Raw genomic sequence first — 22,496 nt, 5'->3', positions numbered from 1 at the left:
CAGGAGAATTGCTTGAACACGGGAGGTGGAGGTTGCAGTGAGCCGAGATTGCACCACTATACTCCAGCCTGGGTGACAGAGTGAGACTCCGTCTGAAAAAAAAAATAAATTGATGTTTCAGAAATATGTAATGTGCTTCCAGCACACATTTTCTGTGGTATTCATGATCTCATTTAGGAACAAAATTGATGGGTTTCCAGTGCCTAGTAGGATAGCTTTAATAGGGCCATGGAGATGTAGATATTAACTTAAAGGAGCAATTGCAAAGGTGGAAAGTTTCTGCAGGCCAATGGAGTCAACCATGGCAGGAGTTAACACTGTACCTGGTAGTGCTACTGCTTCCTCCTAAACGGAAGACATGTTCTAATGAGTCCTTTTAGAAGTTGTTCTCAGTTTGGGTAGGATTTTGAGATATTAAAAAGATGGTATGATTTTTCAAGTGTGCAGAAATGTGATCTATGAACTATTCCAAAGGAAGCCTCAAAGAAGAGAGAATCTGGTCCTTGATGGGCATCCCTTTTCATCTCCCATCACTCCCTTGCCCCCATGACCTGTGTTTTCTCATCATCGTTGAACTTACTTCGATCTCCTGAACAACCTTAGACCTTTCATGACCCTGTTTTGTGTCCCTATACCCATGCTCCTAGGTAATCAATCTTCAACTCGTTCTTTAAAACACTCTAAAATGTAACTCCACTAAGCTTTTTTTTTTTTTTTTTTGAGACAGAGTCTCTCCCTGTCGCCCGGGCTGGAGTGCAGTGGCGCAATCTCGGTTCACTGCAAGCTCCTCCTCCCGGGTTCACACCATTCTCCTGCCTCAGCCTCCTGAGTAGCTGGGACAACAGGCGCCCACCACCACGCCTGGCTAATTTTTTGTATTTTTAGTAGAGACGGGGTTTCACTGTGATCTTGATCTCCTGACCTTGTGATCCGCCTGCCTTGGCCTCCCAAAGTGCTGGGATTACAGGCGTGAGCCACCATGCCCGGCCCACTAAGGTTGGCCATATGTCTTTTAATGCATCTTTAACATTTGGAAAAATCTCTATTTCCACTTTAGACACTATGTTCTGGAAGAGAAAGGATTAAGTCATTCATTTAGCTCAGAAAAAAAAAAGTCAAATAGATGTTATCTGTTCCAGGGAGGTAGCACAGAATATATTAAGAGCTTATCCTATAAATTGGAAAGTATACACTTATTACTTGTTCATCACTTTTGTACCAAACCATATTTCCTTGTGGTATTTTATGAATGGAACTAGGCAGAGCCCCTGTGACCAGAAATATGACCCCTAGCACCCCTTCTTCAGCAGACTCCTGTAGCTCCTGTGACCTAGGCCAGATGCCACCAGTGCTATGTTGAGGGAATGTGGAGCTGCAGCTGAATCCTGTCGCTGGGGACTATCAAGACATCCATGTGTGTGTTCAGAGGGACACACTTCCCCTTGGCCTCTGAACAGGAAGGAGCCCTTTCACTAACTTCCTCTGCAATCACACAGCACTGGGAAGAATGAAGCAATAGGCACAATAATGTCTCCCAAAGGTGTCTATGTCCTGATGCCTGGAAACTGTGAATATGTCACCTTCCATGGCAAAAGGGACTTTGCACATGTGATTGAGTGAAAAAACCTTGAGATGGGGAGACTATCCTGCATTATCTGGGTGAGCCCAATGTGATCAGAAGTGTTCTTATAAGAGGAAGGCAGGAGGTCATGTAATAGTGAAATAGCAAAAGAATTAATGTAACTAACTATTTTTGTTGAAGGGGCCTTTAACTCATTTTATATGTAGGCTGAGATAATTTTGGAGTACTGAGATAATATATAAAAATAACAATCATGTAGTTTTAAAAACTAACTCTGGGATTAAAAAAAAACTATGTTAACAATTATGTTTTTTGAAACATTTATAAAAGCATTGTGACCTGGCCAAAGACAAAAAAGTTCTTAACCTCCTCAGACCCTCGCTGGCACTCAGATTGTCATTCACCTCTTTATTGCCACCCTCTCTTCTTCCCCTTGCCCTTAACATAAAAACAGCCTAAAATTTGTAGTGACTTGAGATGGTACTTTAAGATGCTAGTCTGCCATCTTCTTGGTTTGCTTGCTCTCTTAAAAAATCTGCTTTTCCTTCCACCAACTCTTGTCTCTCATGTTTCTCTTTCGAGTGGCGGGCAGCTGAATCTGGGTTTGGTTAAAATTATGGAGCCCAACATGTGGCTGTGTGCCTCAGGTGGTCTATCCTTCCTGGTTTCCAGTAGATGGAGCAATTGGCTGTAGCAGCACAGCAGGGCTGCTACCTGGTAGAGTTACACTACCAGGCAGAACAATAACCACTTGTTGAGTGCCATCTGCTTGTGGCTAGCTGATCTCATGGCTAGGATTCCAGGGATGTCCCAGCAACTGTTGAGAATACTTTTGTCTCGGGGATCCTTCCTTCTATCCCTGTTGTGGCATCAGCTACCTACAATGCTTCATTGGTGCAAGGAGAAGCAGTGTCTCGGGGAGTCAGTGGACTCCAGGACTGGGTAAGTCGCTCCAGTTTGTATAATCAGGAACTCCCTTCCCCTCCATTTGGGCTTTTCCTCTGAATAAGCCACTTTGTTTTTGTCTTTGATTGGTATACCCTGTTGGAAAGGGGAATAGTTGCTGGACTTTTACCCAATTTGAGAACTGGTTCGTTTTCATTTGTCTGCCAGTTATCTTTATGCACTCTTGCTTACATGTTTAAAAACATGAGAAAGTTCAAAGGCAAGCCAGGTTGTCTGAGACTCCAGCTGGTTACATATTATGGCCCATTTTTATACACATTTTGAACTGATGGACAAATTATAGCAAGAAAACTTCAGAGCTCAAATGGTTAACCTACAACTATAGAATTAAGCAGAGTCTTCTAAAACTCTGTATTTCTGTCTTTATTTTTTTTTCCTTCCTGCTTTGAATCTACTGCTATTAAACTCCTGGTGTTGAGATAAAACTCACTTTTTATAGTACCACCAATTCAAGGTTATTTGGAGATTTTGTTTTTCTTATACAGTTCAACCAGTTCTGTAGGCAATAAACACTCATTTAAAACAAAAATTGAAGGGTAAAAAAGTTTTTTAAAAAATCAAATTGCCATAAAAACTAGTTTAGCCAAAATTTTTGTTCACAGTCTTCACTGAATTGCCTATTGACAGATCCCAATTTTATAAAAAATAATTTGGATCTAGCTATCTTTTATAGGCCAATGATTTTTGTGATGCTGTCTCATTGCAAGAGTTCCAAGGTAAAAGCTGTTAAATCTTTGTGTGTATGTATATATGTTTAAATATATTTAAACATCAGCTCCTGTAATTTTTCCCTCTAATTCTAACTTGTGGCCTGATACTAAAATGTTTTATCTTAAAGGTCTAAAAAACCAATATTTTCCTCCAGTATAACATGATTCTATACTCTTGGCTTTTCTTAATATGTCTAAATTATTCAATATAATCAAATAACTTCTCAGACAATTTCTAAGAGTAATGTATCTCCCTCCTATATTCATAACCTTAAACACATTCTTCCTGCATCTGATTAAACTCAAGTACTTTTTTTCATCAGGCTTGACTTACCGGTTACCTAAATCAACTTCCCATAAAATAGAACAGTCACACTTCAAAAGGTTTTTCTTTGCCTCTTTGATAACTGGCTTGAAAAGACAGTTTTTCAAGATAATTTTGTGTTTTATCAAGATAATTTTGTGTTTTGTCAAGATAATTTTTTTATTATCTTTATTAAGTTTTTGATTACTTAAAAACCTGAGATTTAAAATAATTAAGGTTTTCATATTTGTTTAACCTTCTGTATTGCCTTTGTGGTCTTTTAATTATCACTCTGTTAAATAAATGACTGTCATTTTACAATAATCTGTAATTCTGTTTCAACCAAATGGTTTGAGCCTTTTAACATCTTTAATAAATGTCCTCAAAATCAAAATTCTAAACTAAGTCTCTGACTTAGACTTATTACTGGGGACTTTTCAAAGCTATAAAAATTAATCACTGCAAGCTTGTAAAGTCTTTTTACAACTTCCAGTCAGATCATAGACTCTGGTATCATCACCTCCAGCCACTTAGAAGCATCCTTATCAGGTGCTATTAACTAATCCTTGTGCCGTTAAGTTACAGGGTTTTGACTCCTGAGTTTACATATTTCATCTAAAAAGTCACCAACTGGCAGGGCATGATGGCTCACACCTGTAATCCCAGCATTTTGGGAGGCCAAGGCAGGAGGATAACTTAAGGTCAGGAGTTTGAGACCAGCCATGGCCAACATGGTAAAATCCTGTCTCTACTAAAAATACAAAAATTAGCTGCACGTGGTGGCACACGCCTATAATTGCAGCTACTTGGGAGGCTTAGGCAGGAGAATTGCTTAAACCCAGGAGGCAGAGGTTACAGTGAGCTGAGATCATGCCACTGTACTCCAACTTGGGTGGCAGAGCGAGATTTCATCTCAAAAAAAAAAAAAAGAAAAAAGTCACCAACTGCTGCCAAATCTTAAATGTTGACACCAGTATCTGACACCAACTCAAGTTAACCAAAGCCTTGTCTTTGGAACTCCAGCAGAACTCCAGGGGAAAAAAACCTTAAAAACCTAGTTCCCCAGCCATGATGGGATGGGAAGTCAGACACACCTTGCTATGCCCCCTCCCTTTTATGGTTTAGACACAACAACTTACCAATATTAATATTAAATAAAAATCATAAGACTGACAAAACAGACTCTTTCTAACAATAAAATTCCAAATTATAAACAAGACCTAAGGCCATGCCAGGCAAGAGTTAAGTCACACGATCCTACACTTACAAAGTAAACTATGTTTTACCTGCCGCAGGTTTTTCTTTTTCTCAGCCAAATACTGGCCTCAAAATAAACAATGTTAAAGCAATTTAACTGAAGCTTTACTAGATACTGACTAACTGACCCCCAGCCCCTGTTAAAAACAGCCATAACTACAGCTTTAATTAGACAATAGACTGATTTCAGTAACTTTCTCCTAATAAAAAGACCATGGACCATAGACTAGTTGTGGTTGGTTCATAAAAATTATACATTTGCATGACTTTGGATCCTAAAATAACGTTTTACATATAGGGCCTAATTGTAATATATTTAAATATTAGGTCTCCACCCTAATGTAAGTGTAAGTCATATGTTATCTACATGTTTTTCAATATATCTTCATAAATATTCTTAACTCCTCCTACAATTTGTTAAATGTATATGTTTTAGCCAACCTGTCATCATATCCACATAAGAGCCCCAGGTACAACTGACAGTGGGAAACAGATTTATTAACTTCCTTTTTTTTTTTTTTGACGGAGTTTTGCTTTTATTACTTAGGCTGGAGTGCAGTGGCACAATCTTGGCTCACTGCAGTCTTTGCCTCCCAGGTTCAAGCGATTCTCCTGCCTCAGCCTCCGGAGTAGCTGGGACTACAGGCGTGCGCCACGACGCCCACCACATTGGCCAGGCTGGTCTTGAACTCCTGACCTCCGGTGATCAGCCCTCCTTGGCTTCCCAAAGTGCTGGGATTACAGGTGTGAGCCACTGCACCCAGCCAACTTTCTTATAAATATGGGAGACATATATTCTATAATTAACACCTGTCTATTCCCTAATTCAAAAAAGACTATGATAATTACAAAGATGTCAGGAAAAACTATGACTCACACCTTCCTACAGCCTTTAGATTGTCATCTTAATAACCACAATTGACAAAAAAACTTAAAAAAATTGCCAAAATGTTTTAAAAAAACTACTTTGACTTGAGGTAAGACATTGTTGATTCCCTGTTATAAATTAAAATGAGTCCCCAAAGTAGACTCAAATTGAGCCCCTTTAAAATATTGTATATAAACCATTCTAAGTTTCTGCCCTGATAAAAAAAATCAATTGATACTTTAAAAATTAAACAATTGGCCGGGTGCAGTGGCTCACGCCTCTAATCCCAGCACTTTGGGAGGCTGAGGCAGGCGGATCACGAGGTCAGGAGATCGAGGCCATCCTGGCTAACACGGTGAAACCCTGTGTCTACTAAAAATACAAAAAAATTAGCCGGGCGTGGTGGCGGGCGCCTGCAGTCCCAGCTACTCGGGAGGCTGAGGCAGGAGAATGGCGTGAACCCAGGAGGCGGAGCTTGCAGTGAGCCGAGATCGCTTCACTGCATTCCAGCCTGGGTGGCAGAGCAAGACTCCGTCAAAAAAAAAAAAAAAAAAAAATTTAAGCAATTCCCAGATTGTGTAATATGTGGTACACTTGTCCTGTCACCTTTCTTATATCCATACACTCTAGTCCTGGAAATGTCTGGACCCAGGGCTTTCCGGCAAGTGACTGTGGACTGTAGTAAAGACTACGTGAAAAACATCTTGGTAAAAGAGTTCAGATTGTAGAGATAATATCCCTGAAGCACCTGTAAGACTTCCCAGTATAGAATGGATGGTCTCTGTGGACAAGAGCATGACAAGGAGCTGGTGGGAAAAGACCCAGACCAGACTTGCAATACAGTGAGACCCTGTGGGCAGAGGACGTGGTGACGCTCCTCCTTGTGGTTTGGGGCTAGAAATAGGTAGTCCTTGTTACATAAAGTAGATTCAGCTGTTCTCAAGTTCTTAGTGGATTTGATTCATCATTGCAGGAATATTCTCTTCAGATGTGAATCGTGAGCCAGCTGTCCTCCTACCTACTTTAGATTCTAGTGGCCAGGGCAGCCAAAAGTAGATCAATTGCTTTCCTCCTCAAAGAATTTGGTCCAAACAAGGCTGAAATGTCTGACAATGGAGAGGAAAATTACTCCACTTCCCATCTAACTTCCGTTGAGAAAAGGAAATTCAGGAAGGGCATTAATCATATGTTAACATGAATATTGGAAATCTGTGGTAACGGCTCCCATCCAGCAGAGACACCATGGAAGGTTATGCTGGATTTGACTCTCATGTCTGTTTCCACACATCTCCCCGCATCCCACTGCACAAACGAATGAAATAATTATGGGTTTATGTTTTATATTTTCAATTATTAATTATGAAATAAGGCACATATACCAAAAGAACAGCGAGAAATCTAACAGACACTTATGTATGTACCAGTAAAGTTCAGAAGCTGTTAACATTTTGCTTTAGTTAAATAGACACAACACTACAGATAGCTAAAACCTTTTTGCCAATTGCTATCCCTTTCTCTTTCCCTAGAGTAAAAATTGTAATCATATAATAAATTGTAATCATACTTCTGAATTGGTTGTGTGTCATCCTCATATTTTTATAATTTTAATTATTTTTATTTATAATAAACAATTTCTATGAGTTAAATTTGGACATAAAAATATTGTACACATCCTTTTGATTTTTTCACTTATATTTTTAAAAATTTATTAATTTAGTTAATATCTGGTTAATATATTTGACCATGTTTTGCCAAAATTACTTAATCTGAATCTAAACAGAAGAAACAATCATTTAAATCCAGAATGTGGAACATTCTACAAGGCAATTGGTCGGAACTCCTCAAAAAGGTTAATACCATGAAAAACCAAAAAAGACCAGAGACTATTCTAGATGAAAAGAGGCTAAAGAGAAATACTTTGATTGGATCCTTTTTTTTTAAAGCTATATGAGATACTCTTGAGACAGTTGAGGAAGTGTGACTGTTGATGATGTTTAGTGGGATTATGGCTGCATGAGAGAGTCCTTCATGGATTTAGTTCATTTATCCTAATCACTGTGTTGTGATTCATTACATGATAAACTCAGTTCCTTTCCTCTTTCCTTGGCTGATGTTTGTTACTTGCATTGTTAAAATTCTCAACAGATTTACTTTATTGTCTGATACATTATTTAGTGGAAAAGGACATAGAACAGCCAAAATAATTATAAAACTGATCAATTTCTTGTAATCTTCTCAATTTTTGCTCACTATAACTTTGAGTCTGTTGATGGGTGCATACCAGTTCAGAAAAGTTTCCCTGCTGGGTGAATTTTTTCTTTTAACATTATGAAATGCTATCTTTATTTCTAATATTGCTTTTTTGGTTAAAGTTTAATTGGTCTGATACCAAGAGAATGTCCTCAATCTTAGGAGGTAGTGGCTGAAGTATGTAGTGGTAAAGTGTCACAGTGACCTTAACTTACATTCAAATGGCTCAGTGAAATAGAGTACACTTATGTGTGTGTACATGCACATATGTATATACAGGACACACACATGCACATATGTATATGCAGTGCATATACATGTGCCTATGCATATACAGGTCTTATACAAGCATTTGTGCATTGACAGGGCCTATAAACATGCCTGTGCATGTACAGTACATATACATCCACATATGCTTACCTTTGGGGAAGGGTACATGCAGCAAACTTGAGTTGAAAATGCAGCAAAATTAAGTTGGCAAATCTAGAAGAGGGTTCAAATGTATTTTTTGCACACTTTTTCAACTTTTCTATAGGTTTAAAATTCTCTAAAGAGAAAGATAAGAGAAAAATGTCTCATTCATTTGTCAGACTACTTATATAATGCGATGTGGGTGGCCAATGCATGTGACATTCAGCTTCTGATTTCATAATCACAGTGAGAATTGTTCTCTTTCCTCCCATACCTATGCCAACAAGGGGAACTGTATTCTGCAGTTCTTAGGGTGCGCTTTCTCAGATTTGGTCTTTTCTCAGAACCCCCTCCTGTTGTCTTGGGATTTGTGTGCTGTCCCCCAGCCCCTCTGGCTGTCGGAATGAGAGCCCTCCCGTACCTCAGAGGAGCTTTCATTTCTCTTTCATTTATCTGGATTTCCCTTACGGTTTTGCCAGTTCAGCAACATAGTTAAGAAGATATACTTTAGACAATATTTTATCTAGCTTTCAAGAAAGACATTCTGCAGCTGTAGGGTTGTGGATGATATTTATTCTTCTGTACTAATGATTCCATTTTTTGTTATGTCTAATCTATAGTTTGAAATATTAATGGCTATGTATTCATACTCTGTTACCTGAAGTTGTAGGAGGTTTTACTATGCTGCTAATGCTTTCTGCTGATTCCTTCTGAGTGTGGTTTCCATTTTGGATGATAAGTGTACTTTCAGGAAGGATGTTCATCACAAACCTCTGCAGCCTGGTTGAGGGCTTCTCTCTCCAGAGAAGTTCTGAACCTGCCCCTGCCAGGTGGTCCAGAATATTACTAACTTGTGATTTATTTTTATGTTCATTTATTGTTTTGGTGGTTGGCAAATGAGTTGCATACTTTGCTCTGTTGCTCAGGTCCACAGTTGCAAATCCCAAGGGGAGCCTCCCGTTCACCCACAGCCCGGGATGGCCCTGTCGAGCTTCTCCACTGTCTCCCTGATGATGAACAGTCCCCTCCAGAGCCCTCTGAAAAATCCAAGCTAGGATTAGGGCTGTGCAATTCTACTTCCCTTCCTTAGGCTCTCCTCTCCTGACCTTCCAGGAGTGAAAATGCAGCGATGGGCACTCACCATTCCCAGCAACCCTGCCTGCCATGCTGAAACTGCCTTTGCAAAATTAAAACTGAGGAAATTATGACAGTGAAAGAAATCGGAACTAACTGACTCCATGTTGCTTCTAACCTTTAAGCTGTCCTTGTTCATTCCTGGGCATAGGCTGAACTAACTTTGGGATGGTATCTAGTTCATGGTTTGACTCTGAAAAAAAATTGATAACAGCCCTCTCCTGAAGAGACCCCCTTCTTGCCTGGGGACCAGTATGCCTTTGCAGGACTAACAAATTAGCTACAAGATTAGAAATTAGTTTAGCGGGTCATGCAGCCTCTGGCTCCAAGAGTCTGAACCTCCCCAAATTGCTCCAGGGGATAACATCACTATTGTAAAACCTAAGATCAGTGCTTGAGATATTTTGCAGACCCTGCACTGGATGGATCAGCTGACACCACCCAGACCCCGGTAATCTGGCTCAACCAGTTCTGCCACTCCACCCAGGAACAAAAGACAGCAAGAAAAACTGACTTCGACCCCCTATGATTCCATCTTCAATCTGACCAATGAGCACTCTCCACTTCCCAAGCCCCTACCCTACCAATTTATCTTTTAAAACTCTGATCCCCAAATGCTGGGGAGACTGATTTGAGTATTAAAAAAACTCCAGTCTCCCACACAGCCAGCTCTGCATGAATTACTCTTTCTCCATTGCAATTTCCATGTCTTGATAAATCAGCTCTGTCTAGGCAGCGGGCAAGGTGAACCCACTGGGTGGTTACAATGCTGGGCCTTGGGCTGTAGTCCCTTCTTTCAGGGCACCGTGGAATGTCCTTTCCTCCCTCCATGCGCAGCTCCACATTTAAAAAGAAAAGGAGAGGTTGTATTTATCTAGAAATCCTTGTGTTTATGTTGGGAGGGTTTTCAAGAAACCTCATCTGTTTTGTTACCAGAACTGGAAGTTTTTTTATCTATTATTTTTGGCTTAAGTAAAAAAGGTACTTATTCTGTAAATTGGCAGAAAGAATCTCCCTGGATACATGTTTTAAACTTTTTAAAGTTCTTACACCTAGACTGGAAATAAAAACATTTACCTAAAAAGCAAATATTTTCTTCATTAAAAAGCTAAGTTAAACAGATTAAGTTTAGTAAAAACAATTTCAATGACATAGGAAAACAGTGACACTTAAGCAGACTTTGCTCTAGAAATCTATTAATAAATGGGTTTCAGCTTTCTGATTGCAGGAACCACATCTAGTCACCTTGATGCCTGGTGATAAGCAACACAAAGTGGGTGCTGTATTTCTGTTGTTGTTGAGTGACTTTGAACTTGCTTATCCACCTGTGAGATAGGAAGACATACTTTTCTTCTTGAGTTAGAGCTTGCTTCCTTCCTAGCGCTAACCAATGGCACACGGTCATTACTGTTACTTGCAGACTCAGCCCCAGTCTGTGCAAAATGAATTGGCTCATGGCCAGCTCCCCCATGCTTGGGGAAGGAGAGGGTTTCATGTTGGGCTCCCAAGGGAGATCCAGGCCCTCTGCACCCAGCCTCTACCACAGCCAAGCCTGTGGGGGAAGTGTGAGACAGGACTTGCCCAGAAAACTAGCATGTGAGGGTTCCCTGCAGATGCCCAGTCCAGTCACCTGCCCTGGTGGATGGGATTGTGCCCTGTCAGGCTAGGGATGTATCTTCTATCCCAAGCTACACATTTTCTGTGTCCTCATGCACTTTTGCTGGGCTCCAAAACAAGGTGAAGTGCCCAGAAGCCAATACTGCTGCAGAGGCCCTTGTAGAGTGGTCTCCAGGAGATCACTGGGGGCCTGGCCCCTCCATGCTCATTACCAATGCCCACCTGAGAAGGGGGCTAAGCTCTGAGGTTCTTATTCAGGAGGAGCCTCGATGGTGCAGAGGGGTCAGAGAAGAGGTCAGAGTAGAGTCCACTACCTGGCTGGTGCCAGGCACACAGGTGCTGTCTCCACTGCTCAAGTTCATGCCTCAGGGCCTCTAGCACATGGGGAGCCTTCAGGAAAACATCCACCTGTTACTGGGGTGAAGGGCAAAGCTTTCATGAAACCTCTGGGTCTGGTTAATCTGAGGTCCAGGTACTTGCAGAAGATCCCCCTTTTTCCTCTCCTATGTCCTTGGAATGTCATGACTATCTGGGCTGCAGCTCCAGGGTGCCTGGAACTCACCTCTTGTGAATTGCCCTCCTGTCGCCTTTTGAGACAGGCTTTTTGAGGCCTGTCTGTGAATACAGACTGTGAGATCTGAGTGTCTGTAGTTGTATAGCCTGAGCCCTTTGTGAGGATGGTAAGTTAAGAGGAGAAAATCCTTTGTGCAGCCAAAGGAAAGGCATGGAAGCCTCTGCTCAGGCCTTGCTCCCCACCCTTGCCCTGGAGCTGTAGCCTGCTTGCCAGGACCCCTGAACCTGCTGCCAGTTTGCTCCTCTGTTCTTTTCAAAACAATTTCCTGTGAACAGACAGTGAAAGGTGGCTCTGTAGTTAATACCCTTGGCCACAGAACCCAGGACTGGGCATGTCCTTGGTCTGTGTGGGTGCTATTGAGAAGATCCTGGCCCTGTTTTAGTACAGACAAATTGAAATTGGGAGCATATGACTTGGAGGTGGGTCAAGATGTCTCCCACCTGTAGGGAGGGGAAGGACCTGGTAGTAACTTGCTCAGAGTGAATTTAAGTTAATTCTTTAGGAGTTTCCCTTTAATCTAATAAGGCCACCATAGACAGAGGCCTTGGGAAATTTGGGACTAAGGGCTGGAAATACATTTTTTTCCTCCTTCATATCTTTGAAAAAAATTTTTTTTTCTCTTTTGTGCTGGAGAAAGTGACTCTTTTCCTTTCTTCCCTAACCTTGCTATCTGTTCATCTTGAAGGAATCTACCCTGGGAATTCAGTGGGAGGATTTTTAGCCAGTACTCACAAGATTCCAAGAGAAAGTAGTTTTCAAGACCTTGATCTTTGTTTTCTGTTTGTGGACTCTTGATGACTTTGCTTCCTTTAGTCCCTTCTTCCGGGATTGTTCATGAGTTCTGAAGCCCTGACATACAGAGGAGGGCCTGTGGAGAGGTTCTTGCATTAATCCTTTCCTTTTCTTCCCTTGATATAGGACCTGCTTAAGGCAAGTTAGGGATTGGGTTGCATCTAAGTGCTTAACAACTGAAGGAGGAGATCAAGGTAGTAACTAATGAAAGCCCTGGTGATGAACTCCAGCCAATCAGCCCAGCAGCACAGCCTGACACTTGCTTCCAAACTGTTTTGTCCCATGACCACTTATTTCTTGGCAGTGGCAAACCACTTAGAAATTACAAGTTTGGAATTACAACGGCCAGCATTAGGAGTCATATGCAGCATCACATTCCCTCTTGTACCTGTAGTTTACAGCAGTAAATGAACAGGGAACTGTTTCCCAATGAAACCATATGTGTCCTCAGAATTCTCCTTAACATAGTTTTCCAGAGAGTCACTTTCAATTGAGAAGAATTGGCAAAAGATAAGACCTGTTAGTTATCCCTAGTTTATAGTGTACCCAATGTTCTGGTGGAATTAAAATCAAAGGTTTAAAATGCCACAGAAGTCTCTTTTTGTTGTTGTTTTGTATTCCATTTTTTCATTTATTGATAATTGCAAGCTAACCATTTTTATTTGGTTTTACTTGTTCGGTGTAGTTACCCTGATACTTCAAATAGTTCTCTTATAAAATGTTCTTGTGGACACACTGCGTGGTTATCTTGCACATTTGCTAAAATCACTATCTGTTTTTATTTATTTCATAAAATTATAGCTACTTTTATCCTAATGTTATTTTGCATGTTTTTGTTCTACTTGCATTTTAAATGGTATTTAAATATATTTTATTATATTAATGAGGCTTAATATGAGGCCTCAGAATATTAATTAATGGCTTAACATTAATTAATGATAATTGTTAATTTTTATTCACTTATGGTAGTTACCATGCAAAGAACCTTGGACCTCCAAATGAAATAAACCAAACAATAAATAGCAAACCCTCATTAAAGGCTAATATATATTGAGCCCAATTTCTAAGTGCTTTACTTGTCTTTTGTGATATAAAAATCCTTACTACAGTTCTGCCAAATAGATATATCGTTTTTTGCCCCCATTTTACAGGTGAGAAATGTAAGGCCTAGAGAGCTTCAATAATCCACCCAGAGTTACACAGCTAATTTGGGAACTCAGGCAGTTGAGGTCAACATGATTCTTCCTATGGTGGAGAGATCTTAATATAAAGGAAGTTAATGCGGTTCAAGGCCAGGAGGTTCATTTTAAATATACAGAATATTTGGTTTATTGGACTCTCCAGATTTTGAAGCAACGACTTTGAAAGAAGTTAAATTAGCAAATATATAATTATCAAAATAAACTGAACTTCAAAATTTTATCTGTTAATGTATAATCTTAGAAGCTCACCAAGTCATATATATGTATATTAACACATTTAAAAATGTTGTTAAATCAAGTATCTCCTAAAGATGCTTGCTATAAGCTATAAAACTTTAAATTTTTAAATACTATGCATTTGAGGTCAATTTGCTCCATGTTTCTATTTGTTCTATGAGAAAAGGGTGAAGTGGGAGAAATAGTACATTTTCTTTTTTTGGTGGTTTGTAGAAATTTTATGTTCCAGACTTTCAGTGACACTATGAATATTTATCAACTTTTGAGGCCCACATTCAGAATTTCAGTGATAGTTATCTAAAAGATGTGTCTTTAATTGTGAATCAGCAATAAAATTTAAAAAAATTGTATTCATTTTGCTGTCCATGTACAAATGCCTTGGTACCCATAACTGGACCCAGCCAGTGGTAGGGATGGAATCCTAAAGGGGAAATGACCAAAGGATGTGAATGGCAATCTGTGTCCTTTGGTCATTAGAAAACCACAACAACATCTGAAAATCATAAGTGAGTCTACGGTTACTCTGGAATGACATACAGACTGTAGGAACTTACTTGGATAATTCGAAACAAGATAACTATGGAGTTTCTTTTTTTGGTCTAAACTCTATAGGTAGGTAGGTGGTTCTCATTTGTCTATCCAGCTTCCCAGCCATCCATCCATCCATCCATCCACTCAACAAATAGTTACTGGACACTTTCTACATGCTAGGCGCTGTTTAACTGTTGGGAGTGGTTGTTTCCAATCATGTATGAGGAGACACATAATAAAATAATAAACAAGATTGCAGCAGATGCTGTGCTGTGACAAAAGTGATAGTTCGTTATGAAAAGAAATGGGGTGGTGGCCAAGAAGTTGTGAACATGCTCTCTGAGGTAGGTGAATTTAGACCTGAAAGAGCCAGGCTAGAGAAGACCCTTGGAAAGGGAATGCCAGGCAGAGGGAGTCCCAGTTCTAAGACCTGGGGCTTGACCTGCTCCTGGAGGCAACAGGGGACTTGAGCCTATGTGGTCACCAGGGGTGAGTGGTTCAAGTGAGATCAGAAAGGTAGGTAGAGATCAAGGAGGCTTTGGGACTGCGAGAGAGTTTGGTTTTTATTCTAACTCAAGGGGGGTCCTTTGAAGGGTTTAGATCTCTTTCTTAAAATCAAGACTCTGATTTCCACTGAACAGAGCACACACTGGTTGCTGTTGGAGAATCGTTTGTAGAGGACAAGAATTCCAATGATGAGACCAGCTTAGAGACTCGTCTGCAGACAAATAATTGCTCACTGGCATTTATTCAGCCTTGGACATGTTATGGATTAAATGTTTTGATAGTGGTGATGGGAACATGTGCTCTGGTTAATATTACAGACCCAAGTTGTCCACAGAGAAAGAACTAGTTAAGGGTCCCAGCTGCTTTACCTGCTGGCCCAATTACAGAGGGAACACCTGCTGTAGTGTATTGACTTACTACTTGGACAACTGCAGGGATCATTTATCACTCTCCATAATAGAAGTGTTTTCAGGGGAAGCCAGACTCATGGCACTTAGTTACCTGGAGGACTTACAGGATTTCATTATTGGTGGAAATAAGGTCAATTGTGTGTGACTACAAAGGGATTAAAGAATTGTCTACCTTCTCCTGAGGAGGTAGAGCACGTTTGGTGCCTGTGAACAGATGTGTGGGCTGTGGGCAGTGGGTTTGGCGGGGACTTCCACTGATTTCCTCCTTCCTCGCAGAGTGAAGAGGAAAAATGCCATGGAGTAAAATTCACTTCTCAGAAAGTGACAGGGCTATAATTTTAGGTAAATCTGTATTTGGAAAAAAGCAAATAAACAACAAAAAAATTTAAAAATAACAATCTAGGTGAGGAAAGTACAGCTTCCTGAGAGATGGAGTCCCACCCCCAGGAAATTGCTGTCCCACAGTTGATTTCCTAAATAGACTCTTTTGTAAAGACTGAGGTTCCTGAGGTCTGGGGCAAGGCTTATCTGCATGTCCCCAGTGTCTGTTGTTTGTACTAGTTTGAAAAGGCAGTCCTAGGCAGCGTGTGAGGAAGAGTTGGTGGGACTCTTCTTTTTTCCCTATCTATCCTTGGATGTTTATTAATAAAGTATTGCTTTGTCATATTTTAAAAAAATAAGAAAAGGAATCCTCCTCCCCAGAAAAAAGAACAGAAAAGAAAAATTAACAACAAAAAAGAAATCATAATAATATTTGAATTGTGAAATTGAGACAACATTATACTTTTGGCTAATTTAAGGAGAATTGAATGACAAATTTCAATATTAAGTCTTTTCTACCCCAAACCATGATATTATTAAAAAATATTTAAATCTTTTTTCATATCTGGAGTTTTTAATACAAGAGATGTAACAAACATGAATATTTACATAGTAAAGTGCATTGCATTAAATCATACAAAGTAAAATTGATTGTTTAACAAATCTTCTGTTTCATGGTAGAATTTATTACATATTTCTCTGAATCTGGGAAATCACATAGTTAAAAATAAACAAGGGTGTACACCAGGGAATAAACTAAAATATTTTAAGCACAAACTGGTAAAATTATTGTAGGAGGGGGTAGGTATGGTAGGATCTGTGGTGAACTGCACAGACTGTACACGACTTCAAGGCTGTCGAAGTAAAGGAATTTTCAAAGATAAAATAAACACTATGAACAGTGCAAATACTAGATTTTCACTAGCATAAACAGTGTAATTACTATATGTTGTCTTAAAAATTAGGAATATATCAAGATATAAAGGCAGAAGTGGTAATCACTTGAAATCTCACCATGCAAAGAAAACCACCAATAATATATTGGTGGCCTTCATTTGTACATCTCCACATCCATACATATAATCAAATATAAATATTTTACATCTATCCTTATAAATATATCTACAAATATTTATATTTACATATTGTGATAGTTAGTTTTAGGTGTCAGTCTGGCTGGATTGAGGGATGCCTAGATGGCTGGTGAACCATTGTTTCTGGGGGCTTCTGTGATGGTATTTCCAAAGGTGATTGACATGTAGTAATGTGTATATGTACATGTGTATGGTTTATTTTGCAAAAAGAAGATCACATTTTATACATTACTCTGCATTTCATCCCTGTGTAAATTCTGCTAAGCTAGCTGATAAATAGTTCATACTCATTCATTTTTTAAAATTCTCACCCTAACCGTAACCCTTCCAACTCATTGGCTAGGTTTGAATTGGCTGAATAATATTCTGTTGGAATAATATTTTGTTGGTTGAATAATATTCTATTCTATAATATTCTATTGGCTGAATAATATTCTATAAGGTGAACAGATGGGGAAATAAAACTTCCCCAGATGGATCAGTGCTTGTGCAAGAAACTCCAGCCTCCAGAGACTGTCTGCATTAATGAGATTGGATCTGCAGCCATTTGTTTAGTTCATTGCTCTGTTTCAAAAAGATAATAAAACTTCTCCTTAGCTCTTCCTAGAGGGCCAAAATGTATGGTCTACAATAGGTCCCTAGGTTAAGCCCCAGGATGCCTGGGAGTCTAATGTAGCTATCTTCCTAGGTGTTTGCATTTCAAAGAGGAATGAGCCCCAGACCTTGGTGACATCTCTAGGTCAGAGGTGCTCTCTGCTCCTAGAGAGATTTTATTTACATAGCAAAGGGTTGGATTAAGGAGGAGACCCTTTCAGGAGAAGAGGGAGACAGGTGCCTCTTTCCCATTTATAACTAGGGCATTTGTTTCCTCATGGGATTTGGCCTATGGGATATCTGTCTGCTGTGTAGAAAGGTTTTCCATCTGACTTTCATAGTGTCAGTGCAGGTATAGGTCTGAGCTTGGGTGTTAGGAGTTAGAGGGTTTGAGGGAGGATGACATTCATATATGGTAGTACGTTAATTAATAAGAAATCCATTCCTTATCTGGAATACCTCTCGTGAGCAATGAAGACAAATATGAAAAACCAAACAGGATGTCTGACAATTTATTACCTCCTTCCTTTTTCATAGGCACTTGCATAGTTTACAGATTATAGCCACTATTCTACAAACCATATTGCAACACACATCCTATATGTATATCTGTATATACTGTGTTTTTCCTGGAAAAGTTCCAATAGTAGTAGGAGGGTTTATGGTTCAAATTGATTATGTTTTATTTTTAATAGATACAATTTTCCAAAAGGTTCATAAGAAATTAGATTTCTCTCAAGACATGAAAAACCATTCAAAAGATCAACAAACCCAGGAGTTGGTTTTTTGAAAAAAATTAATAAGATAAATATTCTGCTAGACTAATAAAGAAGAAAAGAGAGAGGATCCAAATAAACACAATTATAAATGACAAAGAAGATGGTACCACTGATACCACAGAAATACAATATGAACACTTCTATGCACACAAACTAGAAAACTTAGAAGAGATGGATAAATTTCTGGACATATACACCCTCCGAAGACTGAACAAGAAAGAAACTAAGTCCCTGAACAGACCAATAATGAGCTCCAAAATGGAATCAGTACTAAATAGACTACCAACCAAAAAAAGCCCAGAAAAAAAAAGAAGGATTCACAGCTGAATTCTACCAGATGTACAAAGAAAACTTATTACCATTCCTATTGAAACTATCCCCAAAAATTGAGGAGAATGGGCTCCTCCCTAATTCATTCTGTAAGGCGAGCATCACCCTGATACCAAAACCTGGCAGAGACACACACACACAAAATAAAACTTCAGGCCACTATCCTAGATGAACACTGATGCAAAAATCCTTCACAAAATACTTGCAAACCAAATAACAGCAGTGCATCAAAAAGCGAATCCACCACGATTAAGTAGCCTGCATCTCCAGAATGTAAGGTTGGTTCAACATATGAATATCAATAAATGTGATTCATCATATAAACAGAACTAAGACAAAAACCACATGATTATCTGAATAGATGTAGAAAAGGCGTTCAATAAAATTCAACATTTCTTCATGATAAAAACTCTCAATAAACTAGGTATTGAAGGAACATACTTCAAAATAATGAGCTATCTATGACAAACCCACAGCCAACATCATACTGAATGGCCAAAAACTGGAAGTATTTTCAAGAAAGCATTGAAAACCGTCACAAGACAAGGATGGCCTCTCTCACCATATTTATTCAACATAGTATTGGAAGTCCTGGCCAGAGAAATCTGGCAACAGAAAGAAATAAAGGTCTTTCAGATAGGAAGAGAGGAGGAGGAGGTCAAAGTATCCCTGTTTGCAGATGACAGGATTCTACATGCAGAAAATCCCATAGGCTTGGGTACAAAGCTTCTTCAGCTAACAAACAACTTCAGCAAAGTTTCAAGATACAAAATCAATGACAAAAATCACTAACATTCCTATACACCAACAACAGCTAAGCCAAGAGCCAAATTGGGAATGCAATCCCATTCACAGTTGCCAAAAAAAAGAATACAATACCTAGGAATACAGCTGACAAGGCAGATAAAAGATCTCTAGAATGAGAATTACAAACCAGTGCTCAAAAAAATCAGAGATGACAGAAACAAACGGAAAAACATTCCATGCTCATGAATAGGAAGAATCAATATCATTCAGACAGCTATACTGTCCAAAGCAATTTACAGATTCAACACTATTTTAAAATTTATATGGAACCAAAAGAGATCCCGGATAGCCAAGACAAAGAACAAAGCTGGAGGCATCAGGTTACCCAACTTCAAACTATACTACAGTGCTACAGTAATCAAATCAGCATGGTAGTGGTACAAAAACAGACACATAGACCAATGGAACAGAATAGAGAGCCCAGAAATAAGGCCACACATCTATGACCATCTGATCTTTGACCAATATGACAAAAACAAGCAATGGGGAAAAGAATCCATATTCAATAAATGGTTCTGGAATAACTGGCTAGCTGTATGCAGAAGATTGAAATGGGACGCCTTCCTTACACCATATACAAAGATTAATTCAAGATGGATTGAAGACTTAAATTTTAAATCTCAAACTATAAAAACCCTGGAAGATAACCTAGGCAATACCATTTTGGACATAGGAATGGGCAAAGATTTAATGATGAAGGTGCCAAAAGCAATCACATGAAAAGCAAAAATTAACAAATGAGGTCCAATTAAACTTAAGAGCTTCTACATGCAAAGGAAACTATCAACAGAGTAAACAGACAACCTACAGAATGGGAGAAAGTATTTGCAAACTATACATCTGACAAAGGTCTGATATATAGCATCTATAAGGAACTTAAACAAATTAACAAGAAAAAAACAAACAACCCCATTAAAAAGTGGGCTAAAGACATGAACCTGACACTTTTCAAAGGAAGACATACATGTGGCCAACAAGCATATGAAAAAATATCACTGATCATTAAAGGAATGCAAATCAAAACCACAATGATATACCATGTCACACCAGTCAGAATGGCCATTTTTAAAGAATCAAACAATAATAGATGCTAGTGAGGTTGTGGAGAAAGGGGAACACTTAATATATTCTTGGTTGGAGTGTAAATTAGTTCAATCATTGTGGAAAGCAGTGCAGCAATTTCTCAAAGAGCTAAAAACAGAGATGCCATTTGACCCAGTAATCCCATTACAGGGTGTATACCCAAAGGACTATAAATCATTCTGTTTCAAAGATACATGCACATATATGTTCATTGCAGCACTGTTCACAATAGCAAAGACATGGAATCAACCTAAATGCCCATCAATGACAGACTGGATTAAGAAAATATGGTACATATACACCATGGAATACTATGCAGCCATAGAAAAGAAGAAGATTGTGTGTTTTGCAGGAATGTGGATGGAGATGGAGGCCATTATTCTTAGAAAACAAGTGCAGGAACAGAAAACCAAATACTGCATGCTATTACTTATAAGTGGGAGCTAAATGATGAGAACTCATGGACACAAAGAGGGGAACACCAGACAATGGGGCCTACCTGAGTGTGGAGGGTGGGAGGAGGGAGAGGATCAGAAAAAAGAACTCTTGGGTACTAGGCTTAGTATTTGGGTGAGAAATAATCTGGACAACAAACCTCTGTGACATGATTTTACTGGTTATATAACAAACCTGCATGTGTACTCCTGAATCTAAAATAATATTTAAAAAGATAAATATAAATGATCAGAAGAGAGAAAAAAATAAAACAATGTAAAATAATAAAATAGTGTGATCTCTGCACTAAAAAAAGAAATTAGATTTCTCTGGGAATATAGAACAATATACTTCTCCCCAACTTTATCCAATCCTAGCCAACAATGTGTGTTGTCATTCTCTGCATTTTCGAAATGTTTGCAACTTTTATTGGTGAGAAATTTCTGTTCATTTCTACCTTGATTTGCAGTTCTCTGATAACAGGATGAGATTGAGAATCTTCATAAGGTTTTTGTGTTTGGCCTTGTGGTGTGTGTGTGTGTGTGTGTGTGTGTATTGCCTATTCATATTTTTGCTCATTTTTCTATTAGGATGTTTACCTTTTTCTTGTTTGTTTATAACAGTTGTTCATATATAGATAACAACTTATCTAGCTGCAAATATTGTTCCCTAATTATCATTTGTTTATTGATTTTTTTTCTTTTTAAACTTTTTATTTTACTTTAAGTTCTGGGATATATGTGCAGAATGTGCAGGTTTGTTATATAGGTATAAATGTGCCATGGTGTTTTACTGCACCTATCAACCCATTATCTAGGTTTTAAGCTGCACGTGCATTAGATATTTGTCTTAATGCTCTCCCTCTCCTTTCCCCCCAACTGCCAACAGGCCCCAGTGTGTGTTGTTTCCCTCCTTGTGTCCATGTGTTCTAATTGTTCAACTCCCACTTATGAGTAAGAATACACGGTATTTGGTTTTCTGTTCCTGTGTTAGTTTGCTGAGAATGATGGCTTCCAGCTTCCTCCATGTCCCTGCAAAGAACATGATCTCATTCTTTTTTATGGCTGCATAGTATCCCATGGTGTATATGAGCCACATTTTCTTTATCCAGTCTATCATTGATTGGCATTGGGTTGGTTCCATGTCTTTGCTATTGCAAATAGTGCTGCAATAAACATACACGTGCATGTGTCTTTATAGTAGAATGATTTATTATCCTTTGGGTATATACCCAGTAATGGGATTGCTGGGTCAAATGGTATTCCTAGTTCTAGATCCTTGAGGAATCACCACAGTGTCTTCCACAATGGTTGAACTAATTTATACTTCCACCAACAATGTAAAAGCATTTCTATTTCTTCACAGCCTGACCAGCGTCTATTGTCTCTTGACTTTTTAAATAGTCACCATTCTGCCTGGTGTGAGATGGTATCTCATTGTGGTTTTGATTTGCATTTCTCTAATGATCAGTGGTGATGAGCTTTTTTTCAAATGTTTTTTGGCCACATAACTGAAACTGGACCCCTTCCTTACACTTTCTACAATTAGCTCAAGACAGATTAAAGACTTAAATGTAAAACTATAAAAACCCTATAAGAAAACCTAGGCAATACCATTGAGGACATAGGCATGGGCAAAGACTTCATTACTAAAACACCAAAAGCAATGGCAACAAAAGCCAAAATAGACAAATGAGATCTA

At 38.9% G+C, this 22,496-nt stretch overlaps 1 protein-coding gene across 5 annotated transcripts in view; it reads right to left on the bottom strand.

Annotated features, from left to right (window-relative positions):
* The window catches only part of LOC101148472 (sulfotransferase 1C1), an 86,125-nt gene that overhangs the window by 19,508 nt on the left and 44,121 nt on the right, over window positions 1-22,496 (bottom strand). For 2 of the 5 annotated variants that reach the window (XM_031008199.3, XM_031008203.3), the window contains exons 2-3: window positions 12,406-12,541; window positions 8,358-8,484 (exon numbers count right to left, since the gene is read on the bottom strand). In XM_031008199.3, coding sequence (XP_030864059.3) covers window positions 8,358-8,375 — 18 coding nt within the window. In that variant the 5' untranslated portion in view covers window positions 8,376-8,484; window positions 12,406-12,541. Of the gene's footprint in view, window positions 1-8,357; window positions 8,485-11,413; window positions 11,463-12,405; window positions 12,542-22,496 lie in introns of those variants that run through there. The other 3 variants (XM_055378360.2, XM_055378363.2, XM_055378362.2) reach the window with 2 other exon arrangements.

The sequence above is a fragment of the Gorilla gorilla genome, chromosome 12, assembly GCF_029281585.2.
Source record: "Gorilla gorilla gorilla isolate KB3781 chromosome 12, NHGRI_mGorGor1-v2.1_pri, whole genome shotgun sequence".
In the NCBI taxonomy this organism is placed as follows: Eukaryota; Metazoa; Chordata; class Mammalia; order Primates; family Hominidae; genus Gorilla; species Gorilla gorilla.
This window is presented reverse-complemented; position numbering and strand designations above follow the sequence as displayed.